The sequence below is a fragment of the Hipposideros armiger genome, unplaced genomic scaffold (assembly GCF_001890085.2).
Source record: "Hipposideros armiger isolate ML-2016 unplaced genomic scaffold, ASM189008v1 scaffold_1020, whole genome shotgun sequence".
NCBI classification, from domain to species: Eukaryota; Metazoa; Chordata; class Mammalia; order Chiroptera; family Hipposideridae; genus Hipposideros; species Hipposideros armiger.
Window position 1 is genome coordinate 546,818 of NW_017732370.1, and position 20,514 is coordinate 567,331.

Here is a 20,514-nt window from a genome sequence, read left to right on the forward strand (position 1 = left end):
GGCCCTCATATGTGGGATCCGAACCGGGGCCCTCTGGCGTCCCAAGCCAGTTCTTAACCATCGCGCCACTCGGCCGGCTCAGTATTGGTTTTTGATCTGGAACATCTAAAGTAGAAATGGAGAGGTGAACCTGGGACCCAGAGCAAAGGACTTTGTGTCCTCCCTCTGACTGATGAGTGAAGCAGGAGAAACGTCCAGGTATCTCTCTCTCTCCCTGGAAGTCCTTGGCCCACCTCTATCACACACCTCCCCCACAATGGGTCCGGTAGACAGGGCACTCAGCATACTACATTGCACCTTTGGTCTCCTCTGCCTAAATGATGGCACCTTAGACATGGACCCAGTCTCTTTGCTTCTTTGTCCCTAGCCTCGCCTACAGAGCCTTGTGCATGGTAGGTAGTCAGTAAATGTTTGTGGAATGTGTGATTAAAGCTACTGACTGATAACTAGCAAAAGCCACCAATTACTGTGTTCTTCTGGGCCATGCTAAAGTGACTAATGAAACTGTGCTTGTAATTACTTTCCTGAGCAGCCTTCACACCCAGAGCTCTCCACACAGTCGAGTTGTTACTGCCTCTGAACAGCTGACTGAGTATATACAGATGAGGGAGAGGCTGGAGCAAAACTGGAGATGGCCTAGCGCAAGGGCTCAGAGCCTCAGAGTGATGCAGGGAACCCCACAGGCCCCTGCTGGTACCCCACCAGGCTGCCAGCTCTGGCCAGCTCCAAGTCTCACTCCTCTCCTCCTTGCTACGAGGTGCACATAGCCCCAGCTTGCCTTTGTTTTGTAAACCTGATCCTGTTGGGTCTCTTGGAGCAGGTTTCCCCTTTGAGAGTCACTACTGAGTTGATCCCATCTTTCCAGTTTTCCCATTTATCCCTGACCCTTAAACCAAGCCATAGGTCCTTCCCTTTTGTGTACTTATTTGCTTATTTGTGTTTATTTGTATATACTGCTAATTCTATAAAGAAACAGGTGGTGGGTAGTAAAATTGGCAAACACACGAGGATGATGACACAGGATCTGGGTACCATATAGTTTTCACTGAAGGGACCTTGATTTAGATCATCTTGCTCCCATTTTAGATGTCACCCAAAGTCCAATGGACTTTTTATTTTCCCCACTCCCTACCCGCTACACTCTTCAAACTTTCACCCTCCTGTACCTGTTTATCTGCGGACAGCCACTAGGATGGTTCTCTTCCCTGAGGCAGTTTTGTTAGGGTTCAAGATCATGGGCATTGACTCAAATGGACTCCACTCCATAGATGGTGTTGTTATACATACAACGAAAGGTCTTTGAGCCTCAGTTTCCTTCTGTGAAAAATAGAGGTAATAATAACAATGCCATCTTGCAGAGCTATTATGAAGATTGAAGGAGTTAAATCACATTAAGCACTCAGCACGGTGCCTGGCAGAAAGGAAATGAGTGCTGATTTTATTCCAAAATCTAAGCCTAAAGGAGCAATAAGGCACAATGAAAGTCTAAATAGTATTCATAAGCCACAAGTGTGCCTGTCCATTCCATGCTCCTTAAGGCTAGATAGCCCTCCTAAAATCAACACTTAGAACATTTATTTTGTGTCTTTTGATATCTGTCCCTTATGAGTCCCTTACGAGGAACTCAAGGGCAGGAGCTGTGTTTTATTTATTTTTGCATCCCAGCGACCAGCATATCATCTGACATCAGTATTTGAGGAAAGGATAAACAACAAATAAAGGAATGAAAGAAAGAATGAATGAATAAGCAAGCTTCTCAAGGACCTCCAGCCTGGTACCATTTCCACTCTCATCATCCTGTGTGTGTTTCCTCCCGAAGAGGAACCATGATACCCCAGGTGTTGGCATGGAAAGCATTCACTTAGCCCCCATTGCATCCAACAACCACTGTAAACCACTGCATATCAGGCACCGTGTTAGGCTCTGAGATGATTGCAAGGAATAAAACATGGTCCTGCCCTCAAGAGGTTTAGAACCTAGAGAGAGACACAAGTAGTCTCTACAATGGTTGTACTGTTGGACTGCCCTCATAGAACTATAAAGAAAGTGTTGGAAAGCCTAGAGGAAGAAGTGATTAATTCTGAGCAAAGGTCAGGGAAGGCTTTATAGAGATGTCATGCCTAGACTTTTAAGCATTCATTAAAAGTCGCTGTTTTAGGAATGTTATGGAGAATAGTTGTTACACTCAGAAATTGATTTTGGTTAAATAAGATGAGGTTGGAGCTAAGAGGGCATTGAAAACTAGGTAAAGGCATTTGGACTTCAAACCAGTATGTCCCAGACTTTCCCATGAAAGGAAGTAATAGCAGAGGAGACTGAGTGTGCACACTTGGGATCTAGTGGCACAATCTAAAGCAGCCCACAATGCTTGGAATTTTTTTTTTAAAGTCTTCCATTTTGTCCTAAAACCACATGGGAATTTTGCATCGCACAACATAATATTGGCATGTTTATTTAATGGAAAAATGTGTTTCCCACCTCAAGCTGAAGTAAAATCAACACCCCATGAAGATGCCCCCATAAACTTCCCAGAATTTTGCATATGCCACATTGGACCGGGTTTGAGGATATTGGCTGCAGACTTCAAAGATTCTGGGGTGAGATGTGGCATGATGAAAGCATGTGCTGTGAGATGGAATTCTGGGCTCTTAGTGGAATTCATGGTCCCAGGGGACAGTCATTGCCTTGGGAGGAACAAAGATACTAAAAGTTTGCCCTGGCTGGAATAGGGAGATTCTGAGCTGGAAAGCATATGTTTGAATGTGGTGGGACCCTGAGAAGGAGCCTTGTGCCCTGCTAGGAGGTGAAGAGTGGTGGATATAACACCTAGATTAGTGGGGGGATTCCAAGAGATAAAGAGATTTTTGCTTGCTTCTGGAGCTTGGCAAACCCCAGAAATATATGTCATGCTACAGTGGATTGAGGGCATGAGAACCTGAGACATTGAGGGCCCAGTGACAGGTTTGCGTTTTCCTGGACCCCAGACAAGAATATTGGAAATCTAAGTGAAACCCAGCAGTAAGACCAGATAGCTATCCCCAACCTCATTCCATTACTCATAATCTCTTTTCCCATCTTAGACCTGAAAAACATCCTGGGGTGAAGGGGGAGACAGAGAAAGCACTGCATTTAACTGAATTTAAAACTGAAATGACTGACAAGGCTCTATGTTTTTGGCAATCAAGTGGAAATGGGAATTTGAGGTAGAGATTAGGTACATTTATGGAAAAATTGTTATCATTTTTGCAGAGTGGTTGGTTTTGGAAATTCTTCCTTATTCCACAGAGATTTAGGAAGACTGAACTCAAAGCAGAGTTCAGGAAGGACGGAGAAGGAAACAGAGAGATCAGGCTCCCAGGGAAGATGGAAAGGAGTGAACAGGAGGCTTCTCTCCACTTGGGGATCAAATGTTCCCTGGTATGAAGAAAAGAACCAAGTAGATGAAAAGGGAAAATAAACAGAGGAAATCATCCTGCCCAGGTCCCAGTGCTTCAGAAGATGCTAGGTTTTTATCAACCAGCCAATGTTAACTTGTGTCTCTGTGGTAGTCTTTTGGAACAAGAGGGTGAGCTGTATTAATACCGTGTTTCCCCAAAAACAAGACCAGGTCTTATATTCATTTTTGCTCCAACAATCTACATTTATTCATTTATTCATGTAAAAAATCTACATTTATTCAAACAGTCATGTCTGGCTGACAATCTTAACTGGGGCTTATGTTTGGGGTAGGGCTTATATTACAAGCATCTTGAAAAATCATGCTAGGGCTTACTTTCCGGTTAGGTCTTATTGTCGAGGAAACACGGTAAGCAGTGACGTCCCAGAGGGGGCTGTCTGGGAGATGTGCAAAGCGCCGTAAGAGCCTTCCGCTCCCATCCCAGCCACAGCAGCTAGTGCCAATTTAATGCAATGGCCCCATTTCTGCCATGGCTGAAGCCCTAAGAAACATTACTGAGAGAGGCTAAAAGGCTTCTCAGCCAAGTGAAAGTCCACATGATCTTCTCCAAGCCAAGGAGAAGCACTAGCATGGAGCAAGAGGCGCCATTGCTTGGTTTCTCTCTGGCAGATGAGCCATCAGATTTACAGAGTAGAACTCACTGCTCAAGAGAGCCCCCTCCTGTAGCCGAAGAACAGGACACGCATGACCGAAACTGTCTTTTCCTGGAAGCCTTTCACTGGTTGCCAGGAATGGAGCCACGGGAACATTCTTCTCAAACTGAACAGAGTAGTTGTTGTAATTTGCTTTGTAAAGCAGCTCCCAGGTGATCTTTCTCTGCATGATTTGAATCAGTTGGCTTTCACATGTGCCGAAAGGAAGGAGAAGAATGTGGAACAGGCAGAGAGGGATGGAGGTGAAGGGAACAATGAGAGGGGTCCTTTTTTCAGAAACCTGAAACTGAGAGTGGCAATAGGCACTTGGTTTTAATTAGAAAGTACCAGACAATGAGTGGTGCCTAACATAATCCTTTTCTACTTTGTTATCCTATTAAAATGCAAGAAATTTCAAAGAAAGGTTTGGGTGCTATCCCGCTTCTAATCCTATATTGCAGCTCAAACATCAAAGCCAAATTCCAGAGACGAATCCTAACACTGGGATGAGGCCACCAATCCTGAGTCTTTTTGCCAGGCTCTACTTGGCCCTGGTGAGAACAACATTACCCCTTTGCTTCATCTCTCCCTATTTCTTTCCCAGCCTATACCCCAGTGACCATCTACCTTCAGGCACAGCTAAAAAATGAAATGGCAGATCATGTGGAAAAGTGAATTACAAAAAGGAGCAGGATTCATTCCAAGCTGTTTCATTTCTTTCTGCCTCTTCTTTTCCAAAACACTTATTTTATTTATTTTCTCACTCAACTCCTATAAAAAGAAATATCACTAGCCACTCACAGATGCCAGCATCCCAATTCAAGGGGATTGGATTGCCAAAGGCTTTGCGGAACAATTGCTAGATGAAAAGGTAGTCAGTGAATTCCACGGAAATTAAATACCTTTATCTTGAAAAACACAAGCTCACAATCAAGCTTCAAAAGAATATAAATACATCACCAGGCTGTGAAAATCAGGGTCCCTTTTCAAGGATGTAAAAGAGGCCCTTGGCATTGACTCACAAAATCCTTAGAGAACAGGAAGTTTGCTTGTCTGGCACAGCAGGAATGAAAGTGTGAGACATCTTAGCAAGAGTGGGGGCCAGTGATGGGGGTTGGGTGGAGGGAATTCTGAGGACGTTTTCCTCTCTCTTTCTTCTCAGGGGGCCTGGCCTGATTATCCTGGTTCTCTGGTTTCTCTGGAGAGAGCCAAGATTGGAAACCCGAATATGGGAGTTTAGATAGTGTCTCAGGAGATGCTTGCAGAGGAAGCTTCTCCCTAATCAAATCAGATTTTTTGCCAAGAGACAGAGAAACTCCAGAGGAGTGCCAGGAAGCATGATCAGGAACAGAGGCAAATGCTGGCCCAGTGTGTCTGCATCAAAAGAGGTCCACAATTATAATGACAGCAGCCCAACTTTGTCTGGAAATTGAGCCAAGATTAGGTCAATAAATCAAACATTTGATTCAAACATTTGATGTAATGTCCTCAAGGAGAGAATGGGGATTTTTATCAGTGGAACTAATAGCCCATACATAGAACACTCTCCCCGGTCACTCTGGGGGTGGAGGGTATCCCAGCAATGAATGAATTTAGTCATCAGAGTGCCAGGTTGAGTTTTGTAACCATGCCCCTGTAGCATGAAGGACCTAAGCTGCTGGGAGAGGCAGTGTGGGGTAGGAATCAGCACTCAGGCTCTGGCTACATTTTTAATCTGGCACGTCCCCTCATCACTCTGGGCAACTGACCTGACTGGATCTGGGTTTCTTGTCAGGAAAATGCAGGAAGTGCCATTAGGATTGAATTAAACAAGGCAACTGTTAGGGTTGAATTAAAATGTTTAGCATGGTAACTTTGTTCATAGTAAACACTCATAAAGGTCCGCTTGATTTTTATAAAGAACATTAGCTGGGCAGTCAGACTTATCTAGATTTCACATCTTAGGTGTGAAAACTTGGGCAACTTAAGTTCTCTGAATTTCCATTTCTTTAACTATAAAATTTGGACAGCAGGTCTTCTGTGCAGTATTTTTAATGACAATTGAATGAGATAGGGAATGTTTTTTAAAAAATGAAGTGCTTGAGCTCACATTTTGATAAATTGTAAAGTGCCTCTCCCATAACTTGTGTTTTGATAAATTGTAAAACTTATCAAATGCCTCTCCCATCCCTCTTTTATTTTGTGCCCCTTGCCCTACGCTTCTCCATCACTGTCTCCAGAATCTGCTAGGTCTAGACATCACTGTCCCAGTGAATGCATGAAGAAATGGCAAGCTTATCATTTCAGAATCCTCAGCAGGATAAACATGAATCCCTTCACGCGTATATTTTCTGGGAAGGCCATACAGGTCAGCTCTCATATGGGCAGGTGAAGTTGCTATTTACAACAAATAAGTCTGTGGAGATGGGACTATTTTGTATATCTGCATGGTTGTAGGTGAATGTGACTCTGAAATAGAAAGTGCTTGAAAGTCATATTGATCAAAGAATTCATGTTCTTGTCAAATGTTATCAATGGGGAGCATTGCAGAGTTTCAGCCCCTAGTGTAGTGCTCAGCTCATGGAAAGTCCTGAAGAAAAATGTGTTAATGGACATCAAAGAACAAATAGGCTGTCCTTTGGTGAGACTGTGGCACCAGTCTCTCCTTTCTGTGCATCTGCCTTAGTGGCTCTGTGACCTCTCTCTCTTTGCCTTCCGGGTTATAGCTACTTCTTCCTTGTTCAAAAAAGAACTTCCCTGCATTTCAGTAAAAAATTTCCACAGTGCTACTCAGAGATAGGCAAGGATTTTAAGGCCTGAGACATATGTGCACCTGAATCCAAGAGGTATTTATTCACCAGTCAGAACTGAAGACAGAGCAAGCGGGTGGGTGGAGATTCAAATCTACTCAGAGGTATTCCCTTCCAGGCTGCCATTCATCCCCCTCTGCAGTTTTACAGGCAACGTTATTCGTTTGCACTTGTCAACTGCCATTGGTGTGGCACTAAAGTTAGTATTTAACCAACCATGAGTTTGCAGGAAAAGTTCAATTCTGTTTCAGTCTTACACTGGAGCATAGCTGAGGCTGAGACTCAAGTGTCAGGAGAAAACTCCCAGTTTGAAAGCCATCTGTTTAGATGTGTCAGTGAAAAATCATACAGCCTAAGAGAAAGCTTATAAGAGTTTATTTGAGCCAAATTGACGACAATTGCCGGGAAGCAAACGGATTGAGAAAATGCTCCGGAAAATGGCTGTTGTGCAACTTATTTTATACATTAGAATCAAACGAGGAAGGTTACATGAAATCCATTGGTTGTAGATTAAGGGGGTTGTGAGAAACCAAAGCAGGGAAATCTCTGGGATTGGATAAAAAGTAAAATGGAGAGACACACACTTCTTTTACATTGGTGGGTACAGGATAGTTAATAGCATTCTACAGCACATAGAGACGGTATTTGGGGAACAAGATAACAAAGGATTTTGCAGTTTCTTGCTCTGGTGTAGTGGGTCATGCCCCGTGAGGGGTCCAGAAAGGGATTACTCTGACATTCCAAGGGTATGTTATCTTAGATGCAAAAAGACGATAGACAGCCTCACTTAAGGCAAAGATTTGTTAAGGAAGCTACAGGCCAAGAATGTGACTACCCACCACAACTTGCTTTTAGTTAGGAATTTTTATGTTCAGACCATCTTATGTGGTTATTTTTCAGACTCCTGAGCTTGTCAGGTTTAATATGTGGCCCCTTTTCTGTCCACAGATGGCTTCTGTGTGTTCCCATCTGAAGAAGGGAAGGGAAGGGTGTTTAGTTGGCTCCTCTTGCAGGTGCTGAGGCGTATGTGAGTGCAGTGAGGGCCTGTGGTCAGGTTGGAGGAGTCCCCATCCAAGGCTCCTCTGCGTTACGGCTGTGTGCTGCGGAAGGCATTTAACTCCTTAGAGAAGGACCGATAACAGTGTTAAATGGAAGTGGCTGCACTGTCCTAACACTTGCTTCCCACTCCCTGCTCTGCTTCTCAACTCTGACTCTGCCAGCAATCTATTCTTGCTTCCACTTTCCAGTACGTTCTTAAAGGCATGAGTGGTATACAAGGCTCACCCCTAACTGAAGGAGACCACTCAGCAAGGAATCAGCATGCTGGAGCTAGCACCCATGATTAACATGCTAGCCCTGGAACGCAGGAGGGAAAGAAAGACTGTGGGATGTTGAAGTGACTCATGGTTTCCCCCAATATCCTGTTAAAACTTCAGGTCCTCCAAGAAGCTTTCCCCAATCTAATTAAAATTATCCAGCACAGACCACCTGTCTGCTTATAACCCTTCCCCGTGCCCTCACACCTGCCAGAACCAGGTATTATCAGGCCACGGTGTGTATTATCCATGTTAATGTTCAGTCCCACTTTGGGCAGCCGCGGCACAGTCTGGGCCATCTGCCTCTAGGACCAGCCTGGGAGCACTTAACAAGGGCTGTCACACGTTACTATTATTTCAAACAAAATTTAATTAGGAATGAATATATATCACAATATGGATCCAAAGCTTATGATAATTCAGGCCTCTACATCTGGGATGTCTTTATCCTTTTTCTTTCTGCTCATTCTTTCAACAAACATTTATTGGGCCCTTATTACAATCCAGGCACGGTGATTATGGAATTACAGAGTTGAACAACACACGGATCATCCTCACGTGACACTCACCATCTAGTGGGGAAACCCACACATATAAAATAAAACTAATGTATTATTTTATAAAATATTAAACACGAAACAGTATAACTAACAGAGTTAGGTAACATCAGAGAAAGTGACCCCTGAGCTAAATCTTAAAGGAGAGGTTTAAGTTCGCCAGATGTATGTCTGGGGGTTGGGGGCTAGGTTCTGGGCAGAGGTGCTAACAAGAGTAAAGGTACAGAAGGTAGAAACAACAATGATGTGTGCTGGGATCTACAAACAGTTCTGTGTTACTAGAGGATGTGTCACAGTTAGACTTTGCATTTCAGAAAGGTCACCCAGGCAACTATGTGGAGGCTAGAGGAGGACACAGCTTCAAGCAGGGAAGTCATTTTGGAGGATGCTGCAATAGTCCAAGCAAGCGACAATGAGGGCCTGAATTCTGGAAGTGGTAGGAGAGATAGAGAGATGGGTAAGAAATTGAAAAGTATTTTGGAGATGAAATCAGCAGGAGAACATGGAGGAGATACAAGAGACCAAATGCAGGAAAATGAATAGAGAATGTTCCTCAGAGCAAGCAAAGGTGATTCAGAAGACTGAAAGAGAGCAGAGAGCAATGGGTTTTTTTCTTTGTTTGTTTTTTTTTAAAGAGTTTATTGGAGAATTGGAAAAAAGGGAAGGAACAGTGTTGGGGAATTGGGGAAGGGGAACATTGTGTTTTTCCAGGCCCGATCAACTGTAAATCAAGTTGTTGTCTGTCAATCTTAGCTGTGGAGGGCTCAAGCTCAGCTCCAAGTCCAGTCGCCGCTTTCAATCTAGTAACGGGGAGGAGGAGTGAGGGGGGAGTGGCCGTCGCAGCCCACCATCCCATGTGGGAGTCGGGAGTCAGTCGAACCAGCAATCTTGTTGTTAAGAGCACGTGTTGTCACCAGCTGAGCCATCCAGCCGCCCGTTGGCAGCTCTGCGGCAGCTCAGCTCGGGCGCAGCTCGCTGGCCCATGTGGGAATGGAACCGGCAACCCTGTTGCTCAGAACTTGTGCTCTTAACCAATTACGCCACTCGGCTGGCCAGAGCAATGGTTTTATAAAAGTCAAGAAGGAGCGTGGTTGACAATGTCAAGTGCTGCAAGAGGTCACTTGAGATCAGGACTGGAAATTTTCCAATAGGTTTGAATTAAAATGTCGATTGGGGAATTTGGTGAGGGCTGTTTGAGTGGTGCAAGACAAAACAGCATGGAATGAAGAGTGAACAGGAAAAAACAAAAGTGAGTTCAGGACAGAGTCATTGACTCTTTCAGATACCATAGACAAGATTACCTAGAGCCTAAAGGTCTTCCAGCATTCAAAATTATGTTTGAGGTCTAAAGAAAATTATTAGCTTCAAAATGCAGAAAGAAAACTGCAAAATTCATTTAAGACATATTTAATTAAGTATCTCCAAAATGTGACATTGTTTTGACTTCATTAACTTGTTTAATTTAATAGTCAAAAAACTTCATTACATTTAGAAACATTTTTTGTTAGATTATTCTCATTTTGCACAACGATTGCTGAGAAATCACAACCAATTATAAATTAACCATTTTTTTGCCATTCAATCACACCAGAAGCAAAAATTTTTAAATGCATTTAACGTAAGTGTGGGGGTGCATTTTCTTCTACTTGTTTTTATGTGAGATGGGACCTCTAAACGTAAGCATTTTAAGGGCTTTAAAATGTCTTAAAATAGTTGTGATATAGAACTTCCAAAAAGCTTGACCAGGAGAGGAAGGAAAGAAAAAGGTATTCACTAGACAGAGTTGGAGAGGGAAGAAAGATTTTTTACTTTTCTTTGAGTGTGCTGAGGGAAATAGTCGGTGGGGAGGAAAAGGTTGAGGAGAGCCAGGGTGGTGACTAAGGGAGGGAGGAAGGGAACGCAGCTAGAGCTCACAGGCAGAATTGGACCTGGAGAGGGGGTAGAACACCTCCTTTGCAGAAACACGAGGGGAGGTTGAGGCCCTTCAAGGGGATCCTAGTCTTTTTTCTATATCAGGCAGAACTATCCCAAAGTGGTAAGAGAGGCATATATTAGGTTGGTGCAAACATAATTGCGGTTTTTGCATTGTTGAAATTTGCCTTTTATGCTGGAATACATTCTTGAATAAATGCGGTATGTTATATACCATTTTAACGTGCATCTCTCGCTTTATGTTTTTTTTCTAATAACTTATTACTTGCTGTTTATTTTATATGTATTTTAGACTATGGAAATGATGTTAGACAAAAAGCAAATTAAAGCGATTTTCTTATTCGAGTTCAAAATGGGTCGTAAAGCAACGGAGACAACTAGCAACATCAACAACACGTTTGGCCCAGCAACTGCTAGCGAACGTACAGTGCAGTGGTGGTTCAAGAAGTTTTGGAGACAAGAGCCTTGAAGATGAGGAGCGTAGTGGCTGGCCATCGGAAGTTGACAGCGACCAACTGAGAACAATCATCGAAGCTGATCCTCTTACAACTACACAAGAAGTTGCTGAAGAACTCAACATCAACCATTCTATGGTCGTTTGGCATTTGAAGCAAAGATGAAATAAATGAAGGAAAAATGATGAACGAAAGATGAAAAAGCTGATAAGTGGGTGCCTTATGAGCTGACTGCAAATAAAAAAAGTCATCATTTTGAAGTGTCATGTTCTCGTATTCTATGCAATAACAATGAACCATTTCTCGATCGGATTATGATGTGCGATGAAAAGTGAATTGTATACGACAACCGGCAATGACCAGCTCAGTGGTTGGACCTAGAAGAGGCTCCAAAACCCTTCCCAAACCCAAACTTTCACCAAAAAAGGGTCATGGTTACTGTTTGGTGGTCTGCTGCCTATCTGATCCACTATAACTTTCTGAATCCTGATGGAACCATTACACCTGAGAAGTATACTCGGCAAATCTATGAGCTGCACCAAAACTGCAACGCCTGCAGCCAGCGTTGGTCAACAGAAAGGGCCCAATTCTCCACAACAACGCCCCACCACATGTAGTACAACCAATGCTTCAAAAGTTGAATGAATTGGGCTACGAAGTTTTGCCTCATCCGCCATATTCACCTGACCTCTCGCCAACTGATTACCACTTCTTCAAGCATCTCGACAACTTTTTGCAGGGAAAACACTTCCACAACCAGCAGGATGCAGAAAATGATTTCCAGGAGTTCACTGAATCCCGAAACACAGATTTTTACGCTACAGGAATAAACAAACTTATTTCTCGTTGGCAAAAATGTGTTGATTGTAATGGTTCCTTTTTGATTAATAAAGATGTGTTTGAGCCTAGTTATAATGATTTAAAATTCACGGCCCAAAACCTAAATTACGTTTGCACCCACCTAATAGTACCTCGACAGTCACTTGGGGACTGTTTATCTGAATAGGTGGGCATCCTTGGACACTTTCCCTTCAGTGGGGATATGCATCGAGCCTTTTTCCACAGGGGTCAGCTGGGGAAACTAGTTCGTCCATGATGCTCAGATGCATATCCCAATACACCCCAATTCTCACCACCCTTAAACCTGTGGCTGGAGCAGCTGCCTGCATACCCCAGCCAGATCCTTGGTGCATTTCCTCTTAAGTGTCCCTGTTGTCCCCCCTCCTTGGATCCTGATGTTCCTATGGTCAAAAACCTTCTGCCCAAATTGTCCTAAGTTAGAAGGACAGGTGTTCAAATGACCCCAAGCACCTTTCTCTTCAAAGGTAGAAATCTACTCCAAGTCCTATATGCCTTCCCTTAGAACTGAGTTTTAAAGTCCTCTCCTATTTATTCAAAAATAGATACTCCAGAGTTGGCTGTGTCCACCTGCAGACCAGAGTACATCATCTGTCTGAAACACTCATGATGTGAGCCCTCGGAGCCATGGGAGCAGATTATTAGTGCAGACAGCCACTTCACTGTGCTATGTTATTTTAAAATCACAATAAAAAACAATAGACATCCACTTGAGGCTTTGTGAGAAGAAACCCAAGTCATTTTGATATAGCTATTTAAGGCTTTGCTGCTAGTTTTCCAAGGTGGAGAGAGTAGTATCATATTTCTGCTCCTGAACTATGGCTCATCTCTTAGTGTTGTGTGATGCTAGCTTTCCTTAATGCTGGCATAGCTCCGTGTCCCACAACGGCACTATTGATTGAACAAACACATGTGTAAGCATTCCAGAATAGCACAGGACGTAAGCAACCTTCTTGGCATTTCTCTAGATAAAAGATGCTTTCTGATTTATGATTGTGGCCTCTGTTGAATCAGGGGTTCATGTGTTTATGACACTCACCTACAGTGTGGGTTTCTTTAATACCCAAAACAGCGTCCAGTTACATAGTTAAACTCAATGTTTGACACTGGAAATGAAACAATCATATAATCCTACAAATATTTATTGAGTGTATACTATATGCCAGGTATTGTGCTAGACTATTAGGATCCAATCAGAAACTGTGTTTGACTTCAAGGAGCTTACAGTCATGTATAATGCTTCCAAAAATACCAGTTTGCAAACTAATTTTAGGCCTGGCTGCAAAAGAGTCATCTGTGAATGTGTTTTAAAATACAGATTCCTGGGCTCCTACTCCAGAGATATGGATTCAATAGGTCTGAGGGAAGGGCAAGGAATCTACATTTTAACAAGCTTCCCAGGTGGTCCTGATGGCAGCCAGGTTTGGGAGCTACTGGTCTGGTGGGAATACAATGTTTTATTTCCAAGTTAGTATTTTAGTAACATGTTGACAGATAGGTAAACATGTATTTTCTATCATTGTTTGATTAAAACAATTGCTCTGTATCAAACAAACACATTAGTAAGATTGGCTAAATTTTTTATAAAACTGCTAGAATGTATAGGTATTTTGGTAATGTCTCTATAAGCTAAATCAAATTTTTCCTGAGCCCTTTTCTTAAAATGACCCTCACCTCCCACTCCCCGATACACTTTTAGAAGCTTCTCACCTATCTTGTCGATTTGCAACTAGATTCCCCTCCCCTCTTTTACTCCATTTATGTGCTTTTTTTTTCAAAAGAATAATTATATCTCTTCAAGGAATGTGTGTGTAAAGCGTCTGCAAGATTCAAGTTTAAATGACTTTTAGCATTTTTGCTAGAATGTTTATGTCTTCCAGCCCTTTTACACTATTTTTTTGTTTGTTTTCACTTTCTTACAGGACTGGGAATGGAGAATATTGGTGGAATCTTTGTGGTTCTTATTTGTGGCTTAATCGTGGCCATTTTTATGGCTATGTTGGAGTTTTTATGGACTCTCCGACACTCAGAAGATACTGAGGTAAACTTCCAAAGGGGTATGACCTATAGTGTTGGCAGAAGGGACAACATTCACAGGCTCATGCACACACAAAAGTAATTTCAGACAGAACCCAAAATCCCACATGAGGGTGGAGGCACCCACAGAAAAGACCCCAGGGCAGGAGATCTAGGTAATTGTTTCATCACTTGCTAATTATGCAGCCTTAGAAAGGGCACTTAACTTCTGGGTTTCAGATTCTTCTACGAAACAGCCCAGCAAATAAATATGTGAAAAATGTTTTATGAACAATGAAGTCTTATACAACTATAATTTAAAATGTATCATTGTAAAGAAAAACCGGCAAGAGTACCAGGTTACTAATGGAAACAATGACTTCAGTTCTTCCATCTAAAGTACATATGTTTTTGCCTTACAAGTAAAGATGCTGAGAGATATCCCAGTTCAAGGGAGCCCAAGAATTCCATCTTCCTTCTCAGGGATTTTGAATAAGTTTATTTCCCAAACCTGTGGCTTAGAAACTGGGCTAATAAAAGTCTCACACAGATCGACGTGTCGGAGAAGAAGGAAGGAGAGTTTGCCCCATTTTACCTCCATTCTGCCTTAGAGAAGGGGCAGAAATCCTTACAAGCTCATTGCATTCTTTGGTTTTTAAAGTACATTAGCCTCTTTCTCAGTCTCCCAACTCTGGATCTTCCTAAAACCTCCTTTGCTAATTGACCCTGGATAAACAGCCCTAATGGTATAAGTGTACAGTGCTCCTACACATTTATGGAGTTCAGCTTCATGTAGGGCCATGCTACCACACTGCCTGCCAGCCCTTTTACTCTTCTGCCCTCAGCCTGTTTCTCATTTTCCATCAGGACGTCATGCCATTACCCACTCCTCATACCCCTTGGCTCTGTCATACATCGAGGCTAATTTTACCCTCCAACCTCACCAAGAAATCAGGAGTAACCAGCCCCAAATGAAAACCCCCACCTAAAAATGTATCCACAGCTAAAGCCACCCCGGCAGTTGCAGCAGACATTCTAGTCATCCTTCTGTCTCTGCCTTGATCCATCTTTCCTCAGCTACTCCAGAGTTACCCTCTTTCTCCTCTTTAATTTTCCTGCCTGCTCTGTCCCCCAAATCTAAAAATATGCTCACGTTTACTCCATATTTTAAAATAATAGCAACATTACTATTGCTCTCGCCCTATCCCTCCCCTCTCCCAAATCATGGTCCTCTGACTATTTCAGACTCCATTTCCTCACCTCACTTTCAGCCCTCAGTCCAGGGCAATCTGGCTTCTCCCTGCCCCTGCACTTAAAGGTCATTGCTAAGAGGTCTGACCCCTCCCAATGGACAAAACCAAAGAGAGCCCTTTGGGCCCTATTGGACCTCAGTATGCCTCTTGACAAATGGACTTTGTTTTTTGTTCTTTTTTAGAAGCTCTCTCCTCACTTGCTGCACCTGGCACCAAGCTCTCTTGATTTCCCTCCTTGTCTCTGCAGCTTTACTGGCTTTCTACTTTTGTCCACTCCTTCAGTGAGTGCTGTTTACTTATTCCCTGTGCTCATTACTTATAGAAAGAAAGACCTAGTTCCAGTTTTCCTTTCCCTGTGAAAACTTCCCCAATTCTCCTGCCTTCTTCCCCTGGACCAGAAGAATTGATCATTTCTCCACCTTTCCAACACCACTGTAATTTGTGCATAGAGCACTTATACACTGTGTTGCAATTAGGACTGTGTCTTTTACCTCTCTCTTTATTTCCGCGAAAAGCACGGTGCTTAGTACATAGATAACAATCAATAAATATATGTTGTTGCATTCTTGTCACATGTAATAGATTAGAAAGGTAGTATTGTTTTAGCTGTTATAGTTATTTTTAGAAACACAGAGCATCAAGTGACTTGCCTAGAGTCTCTGCTGTTTAGTAACAATAGAGTGTATAGAACCCAGGTCTCAGTTCTTAACTCAGGCCATATTCTTTCAGGTGATACTACTTCTCTGTAGCTGCTTCAAGTAGAGGATCTGTACACAGTTGGTTACTCTCCCAAGAGCTCACCCATGGCCTGGACATACCTTAAAAAATTCAATGAGGACTCCCAATAGCTAAAATCAAGAGTAAGGGCTATTTGACTGATGTGGTAGAAAAATTGTCCTGTTGATAGAACTGGAAGGCTGGAAGAAAGAACATGAAAGAGCAGAAGGCATCTTCTCTTATCATGGTCTGGGAAAGTGTCCTTTCTAGTACAAGGTAGAGAACTAAACAGAGTATGCATGCTCTTTGGAGTAGATAAGTTTAGGTTCAAATTCTGGGTCAGCTATTAGTCAAGTAATTTTTAGCAAGATGTATAACCTCTGAGGCTCCATTTCCACATCTGTGAAATGGGTGTGATAGTAGTAGTAGTAGTAGTAGTCCAGGTTCATGATTCGTCATCCATAATTCTGAAACCTAAGAAGCTTGGAAAGTTCCAAGTTTTTTATAAGTTTGATACAAACACATTTGGCAACAAAACTTGAATTGGCAAGAAACTAATGTCTATGATCTCTGTCTCACTCAGTGTGAAGGTACCTACACTTTGTTACAGAAATATTAATGTGTTTGAATATGGGGTCTGCCCCAGACCCCACTGGGTGTGATACATAATTCTTATATGTGTATTGTATTACCTTCCTAAAACTAAAAATATTCTGAAACATAGCTGGACCCAAGTGTTTCATATCAGGAGATTGTGGACCTGTAGCAGTAATATTGCTGTGGCTTTTGTTGTTCTAGTCATTAGAATGCATCTTCTCCAGCTCTAACCAGTTGATTAAAAGAAAGGAGAGAATCTTTAGCCTGAGAACAAAACGTTTGTGGAGATATGGTAGTTTTTTCAAATACTTGAAAGACTGACATGCAGTGGAGGGGTTATTTAGTAGGCTTCAGTGTCCAAATTTAACTAATATCAATGGATGAAAATATCAGGGAGAGGAACTGTAAACTCAGTAGACTGGAGCAGCATTTAACAGAAATGTTTGAAAATGGTAAGGGCTCTTTCTTAACGTGGAGAGGTCATGTCTTTGTAGGTATTCAAACAAAGATGGGCAGGGCTGTTGAACAGTATCGTACAGAAGACATTTGAATATTAAATGGGAGGTGGGAGTGAGGCCATGGATTGAACGACCTTCATATAATCATACCCGAGATTATATGATTCTGTGACAGTGCCCTCTAAGCCTTCACTGGATGGAACAGACACGCAGGGGACCGGCGGGGGCTGGGTCTGAGAGGTTGGGCTATGACCTCCTTGTTGTCTGCAGGTGTCTGTCTGCCAGGAGATGGTGACCGAGCTGCGAAGCATCATCCTGTGTCAGGACAGTGTCCACCCCCGCCGGCGGCGCACTTCGATGCCGCCGCCCCGGCCCCCCATCCCAGAAGAGCGGAGGCCCCGGGGCTCAGCAACGCTCAGCAATGGCAAGCTGTGCGGGGCCGGGGAGCCGGACCAGCTGGCGCAGAGACTAGCCCAAGAGGCCGCACTGGTGGCCCGCGGCTGCACACACATACGGGTCTGCCCCGAGTGCCGCAGGTTCCAGGGCCTGCGGGCGCGGCCGTCGCCTGCCCGCAGCGAGGAGAGTCTGGAGTGGGACAAGACCACCAACAGCAGCGAGCCCGAGTAGCCCCCATGGGACAGGACGCTCAGAGGCCAGGTGAAGAGGCAGGAGGGCCTGGCGGGCGCTTTTCTTGGTCCAGATCCCAGACGGGTACAGCTTCCACATTTCTCTCGGGATTTTGGATTCAGTAACTTGACAAAAGGCCCCAAGAGCCCGACATTCTCAGCCAGACACAGCGCCCTTGTGCGGGAACTGGGTCCACTCGGAGACATCACACCTAAGTGGGGAAGGGACTCTCTCCCTCCCAGCCCACGACCACAAGGACCCAGTTTCTCCCCGTGGGCCTTTCCCTCCCGCCAAAATGACAGAATCTGGGGTGGGGGTACCTGCCCAGACACGTCCATCGAATTGGTGGACTCATCAGTGGAATTTCCCCGTAGGAAGGGGCCATTGTACCCTGGGTCTAGTTCTTACAGGAAAAGTAATAATAATCATAATCATAATAAACTCAACAGGGAAGTTTTTCTTTTCGGGATTTCTATATTTTTGTTAATGTGTTTCTTTTCTTTCCCCTTTTCTCGCTCCCCCCCCTTGTTCTTTGTTGTCTTCTCAATTCAATTGTTTTGCTTATTTGGAGGGGGAGACTGGGTTAGGGAATGAAAATCTAAATAATCCCTGATCCTTTTTCCTAAATTTCAGGACATGGAGCAGCCAGTGCATTAGATTCCAGGTGCTGAACTCTCCGAGTGTAGGAGCAGGGTCTTGGGAAGAATACGGTGTTGAGTCTCCAATAAAAGTCCATTAAAGTAATTTTTAAAATGCTGACAACCAGTTAACTCATAGTTGACTCAGAGACTTTGAAGTGCGTGTTTTTTCAGAGGTTAACATGTCTTTTCTTTCTCTTTCTGATTTTCACAATTGTTGGGTTTGATGTGGTCTTTTGTGAATGTGATCCCTGAAGAAGAGAGATAGGTCAGGAGAGCAGAGTGCACAGATTATCTGGGGCCTTGTTTAAGGAGCAGAAAGGGGAGATACAATTTCCCAAACCACAGCCGTGGCTTCGGATGGAATGTGCTGTTCACAGACGAGGAATGGACGGCCACCCTGTGTGTAGGGTGCACACGTTGTCAACTGCATCTCTTTTTAACCAAACTCAGTAGCTGCCTGTGAAGCCAGGCCTCCAAGGCTATCATGGATTGGGTGGTTTTTTGCTACTAGATGTGAGACCTGGGTGCAAACGTGTGTGTGTGTGTGTGTGTGTGTGTGTGTGTGTGTGTTTATTAAATGGATAGACCTTAAGTAATAAAAAATTTGTCATGTTCTTGGGAGAGAGGTGGGTCTCATAACCAATACACAGGCCTAGGAACTAGGAACTCCTGAATCCTAAGCTCAGCATGGGCAGCAGCCCTCTTGTGTGACTTTAGTAAAGCGTTGAACTTCTCTTCCATCTACAAAATCAGTTTCGGATGCTTTTCAGGCTTTCAGATGGCCGCTAGTCACCACTCTGCTTGTCCAATGTTTGCAGGGTCCCGACCACTCATCTGATGGAAAGGGTGAGGCTTCCAACAGCTACTTGACCTTCACTTGGCTTCACCAATTGGGGGTTTCCTAAAGAGAGTTTTCATTTTCTGATGGAAAACAAATTCTATGCAATTTCTGATTGTAAACTTTAAAAATTCAGAGAGAACGAGAAATAAACAGCCGCTACCACCACCTCCACCACCACCTTGAATCAAATTGTCCTCACATTATTTGTGTTCTGAATGTATTAGAATAAAGACACCTTTGGAAGATGATGAGCTTAATTCCATGATTTTGCCATTTGGGTAGGTCGACATCTCTTTGTGCCAGGACAATTAGTTAGAGCTGCCACTCTGGGGGCCAAATGGTACCCTAATTATTCCTAGAACAGATGTCAATTTTGTCCTAGACTGACCTTCCCTCTCATAAATTTGAATCTTTTTAAAATTGTTTTCCTCTTTAACCACCAAATGACAGCAAGTTGTGCAGGACATGAGTATTTTTTTAAACCTTGCCTCAAGCCTCTTGGAGAAATGTGGATCTGGTGGGCAAGGCACCCGGAGGCCAACAGATCACAGACCCCAATGGTGCCACACTACTCCAACCCACAGCTCCATCCCCTGCTTCTGACAATGTGGTCCCTACTGCCAGATCACATTTGGGGTAAGAAGGTTGTTTTTTTTAAAAAACCTCATTTTTATGAGCAGAATATCTTGATCAACAGCAAACTTTTTTAAATGAATTAGTGAAATAAATCATTTATAAAGTCTGTCCTTTCACCATGTGGAATAAAGATAAGACTGACAGTGCTAGATGGTTTCTATTAGCTGCTGAGACCACCACTCCACCTCACTCAGGCTGGTGAGTGAATTTGCAACCAGCCAGTTCTCTTCTTTGGTTTGTCTCCATGTTTTTTCTGTTGGTTGTTGGCTTTCTTTTCCATTCTGTATTTTCTATCTGACTCTGTATACTGTATAAAACAGTTTTTTCTTGTCTGTTTATCTTTCTTTGACTGAAATATTTACAATAAAACAGAAACAAACCCTGAAATGTTAGTGATGGATGCAAGCTATTTTGGTTTGGAAAGAATGGTTTGGTGTGTCTAATATCCAGGCACTCTAAAAGAAAATAAAAATATAAACCCACTTTGTGTCTTCCCCTCCACCTGCCCTTCTTTTTCTATCCCTCTCTCCACTGCCCTCTCCACTCCCCCACCCCCTTCAGCTCTCTGTTCAGATCCCAGAAAAGTCTAGGTGGCTTCTTTCAATTTGTAGTCCTGGGAGTCTGAGCCAATCCCCACCCCCCAAACAGATACACATGTTAATGAAGTTCAGGATTCGTAGGGTTTTGTCTTCCTAAATGCACTTTCACAGAATAGTCATCTATTGATACCTA

At 43.3% G+C, this 20,514-nt stretch overlaps 1 protein-coding gene across 6 annotated transcripts in view; it reads left to right on the forward strand.

Annotated features, from left to right (window-relative positions):
- Positions 1-20,169, forward strand: part of GRIK4 (glutamate ionotropic receptor kainate type subunit 4) — a 416,055-nt gene extending 395,886 nt beyond the window's left edge. For 5 of the 6 annotated variants that reach the window (XM_019631615.1, XM_019631614.1, XM_019631618.1 and 2 more), the window contains 3 exons: positions 13,919-14,037; positions 15,448-15,546; positions 17,308-17,762. In XM_019631615.1, the coding sequence (XP_019487160.1) occupies positions 13,919-14,037; positions 15,448-15,546; positions 17,308-17,664 (575 nt within the window). In that variant the 3' untranslated portion in view covers positions 17,665-17,762. Of the gene's footprint in view, positions 1-13,918; positions 14,038-15,447; positions 15,547-17,307 lie in introns of all 6 variants that reach the window. The other variant, XM_019631613.1, reaches the window with a different exon arrangement.
- The last annotated feature ends 345 nt before the right edge of the window (positions 20,170-20,514 follow it).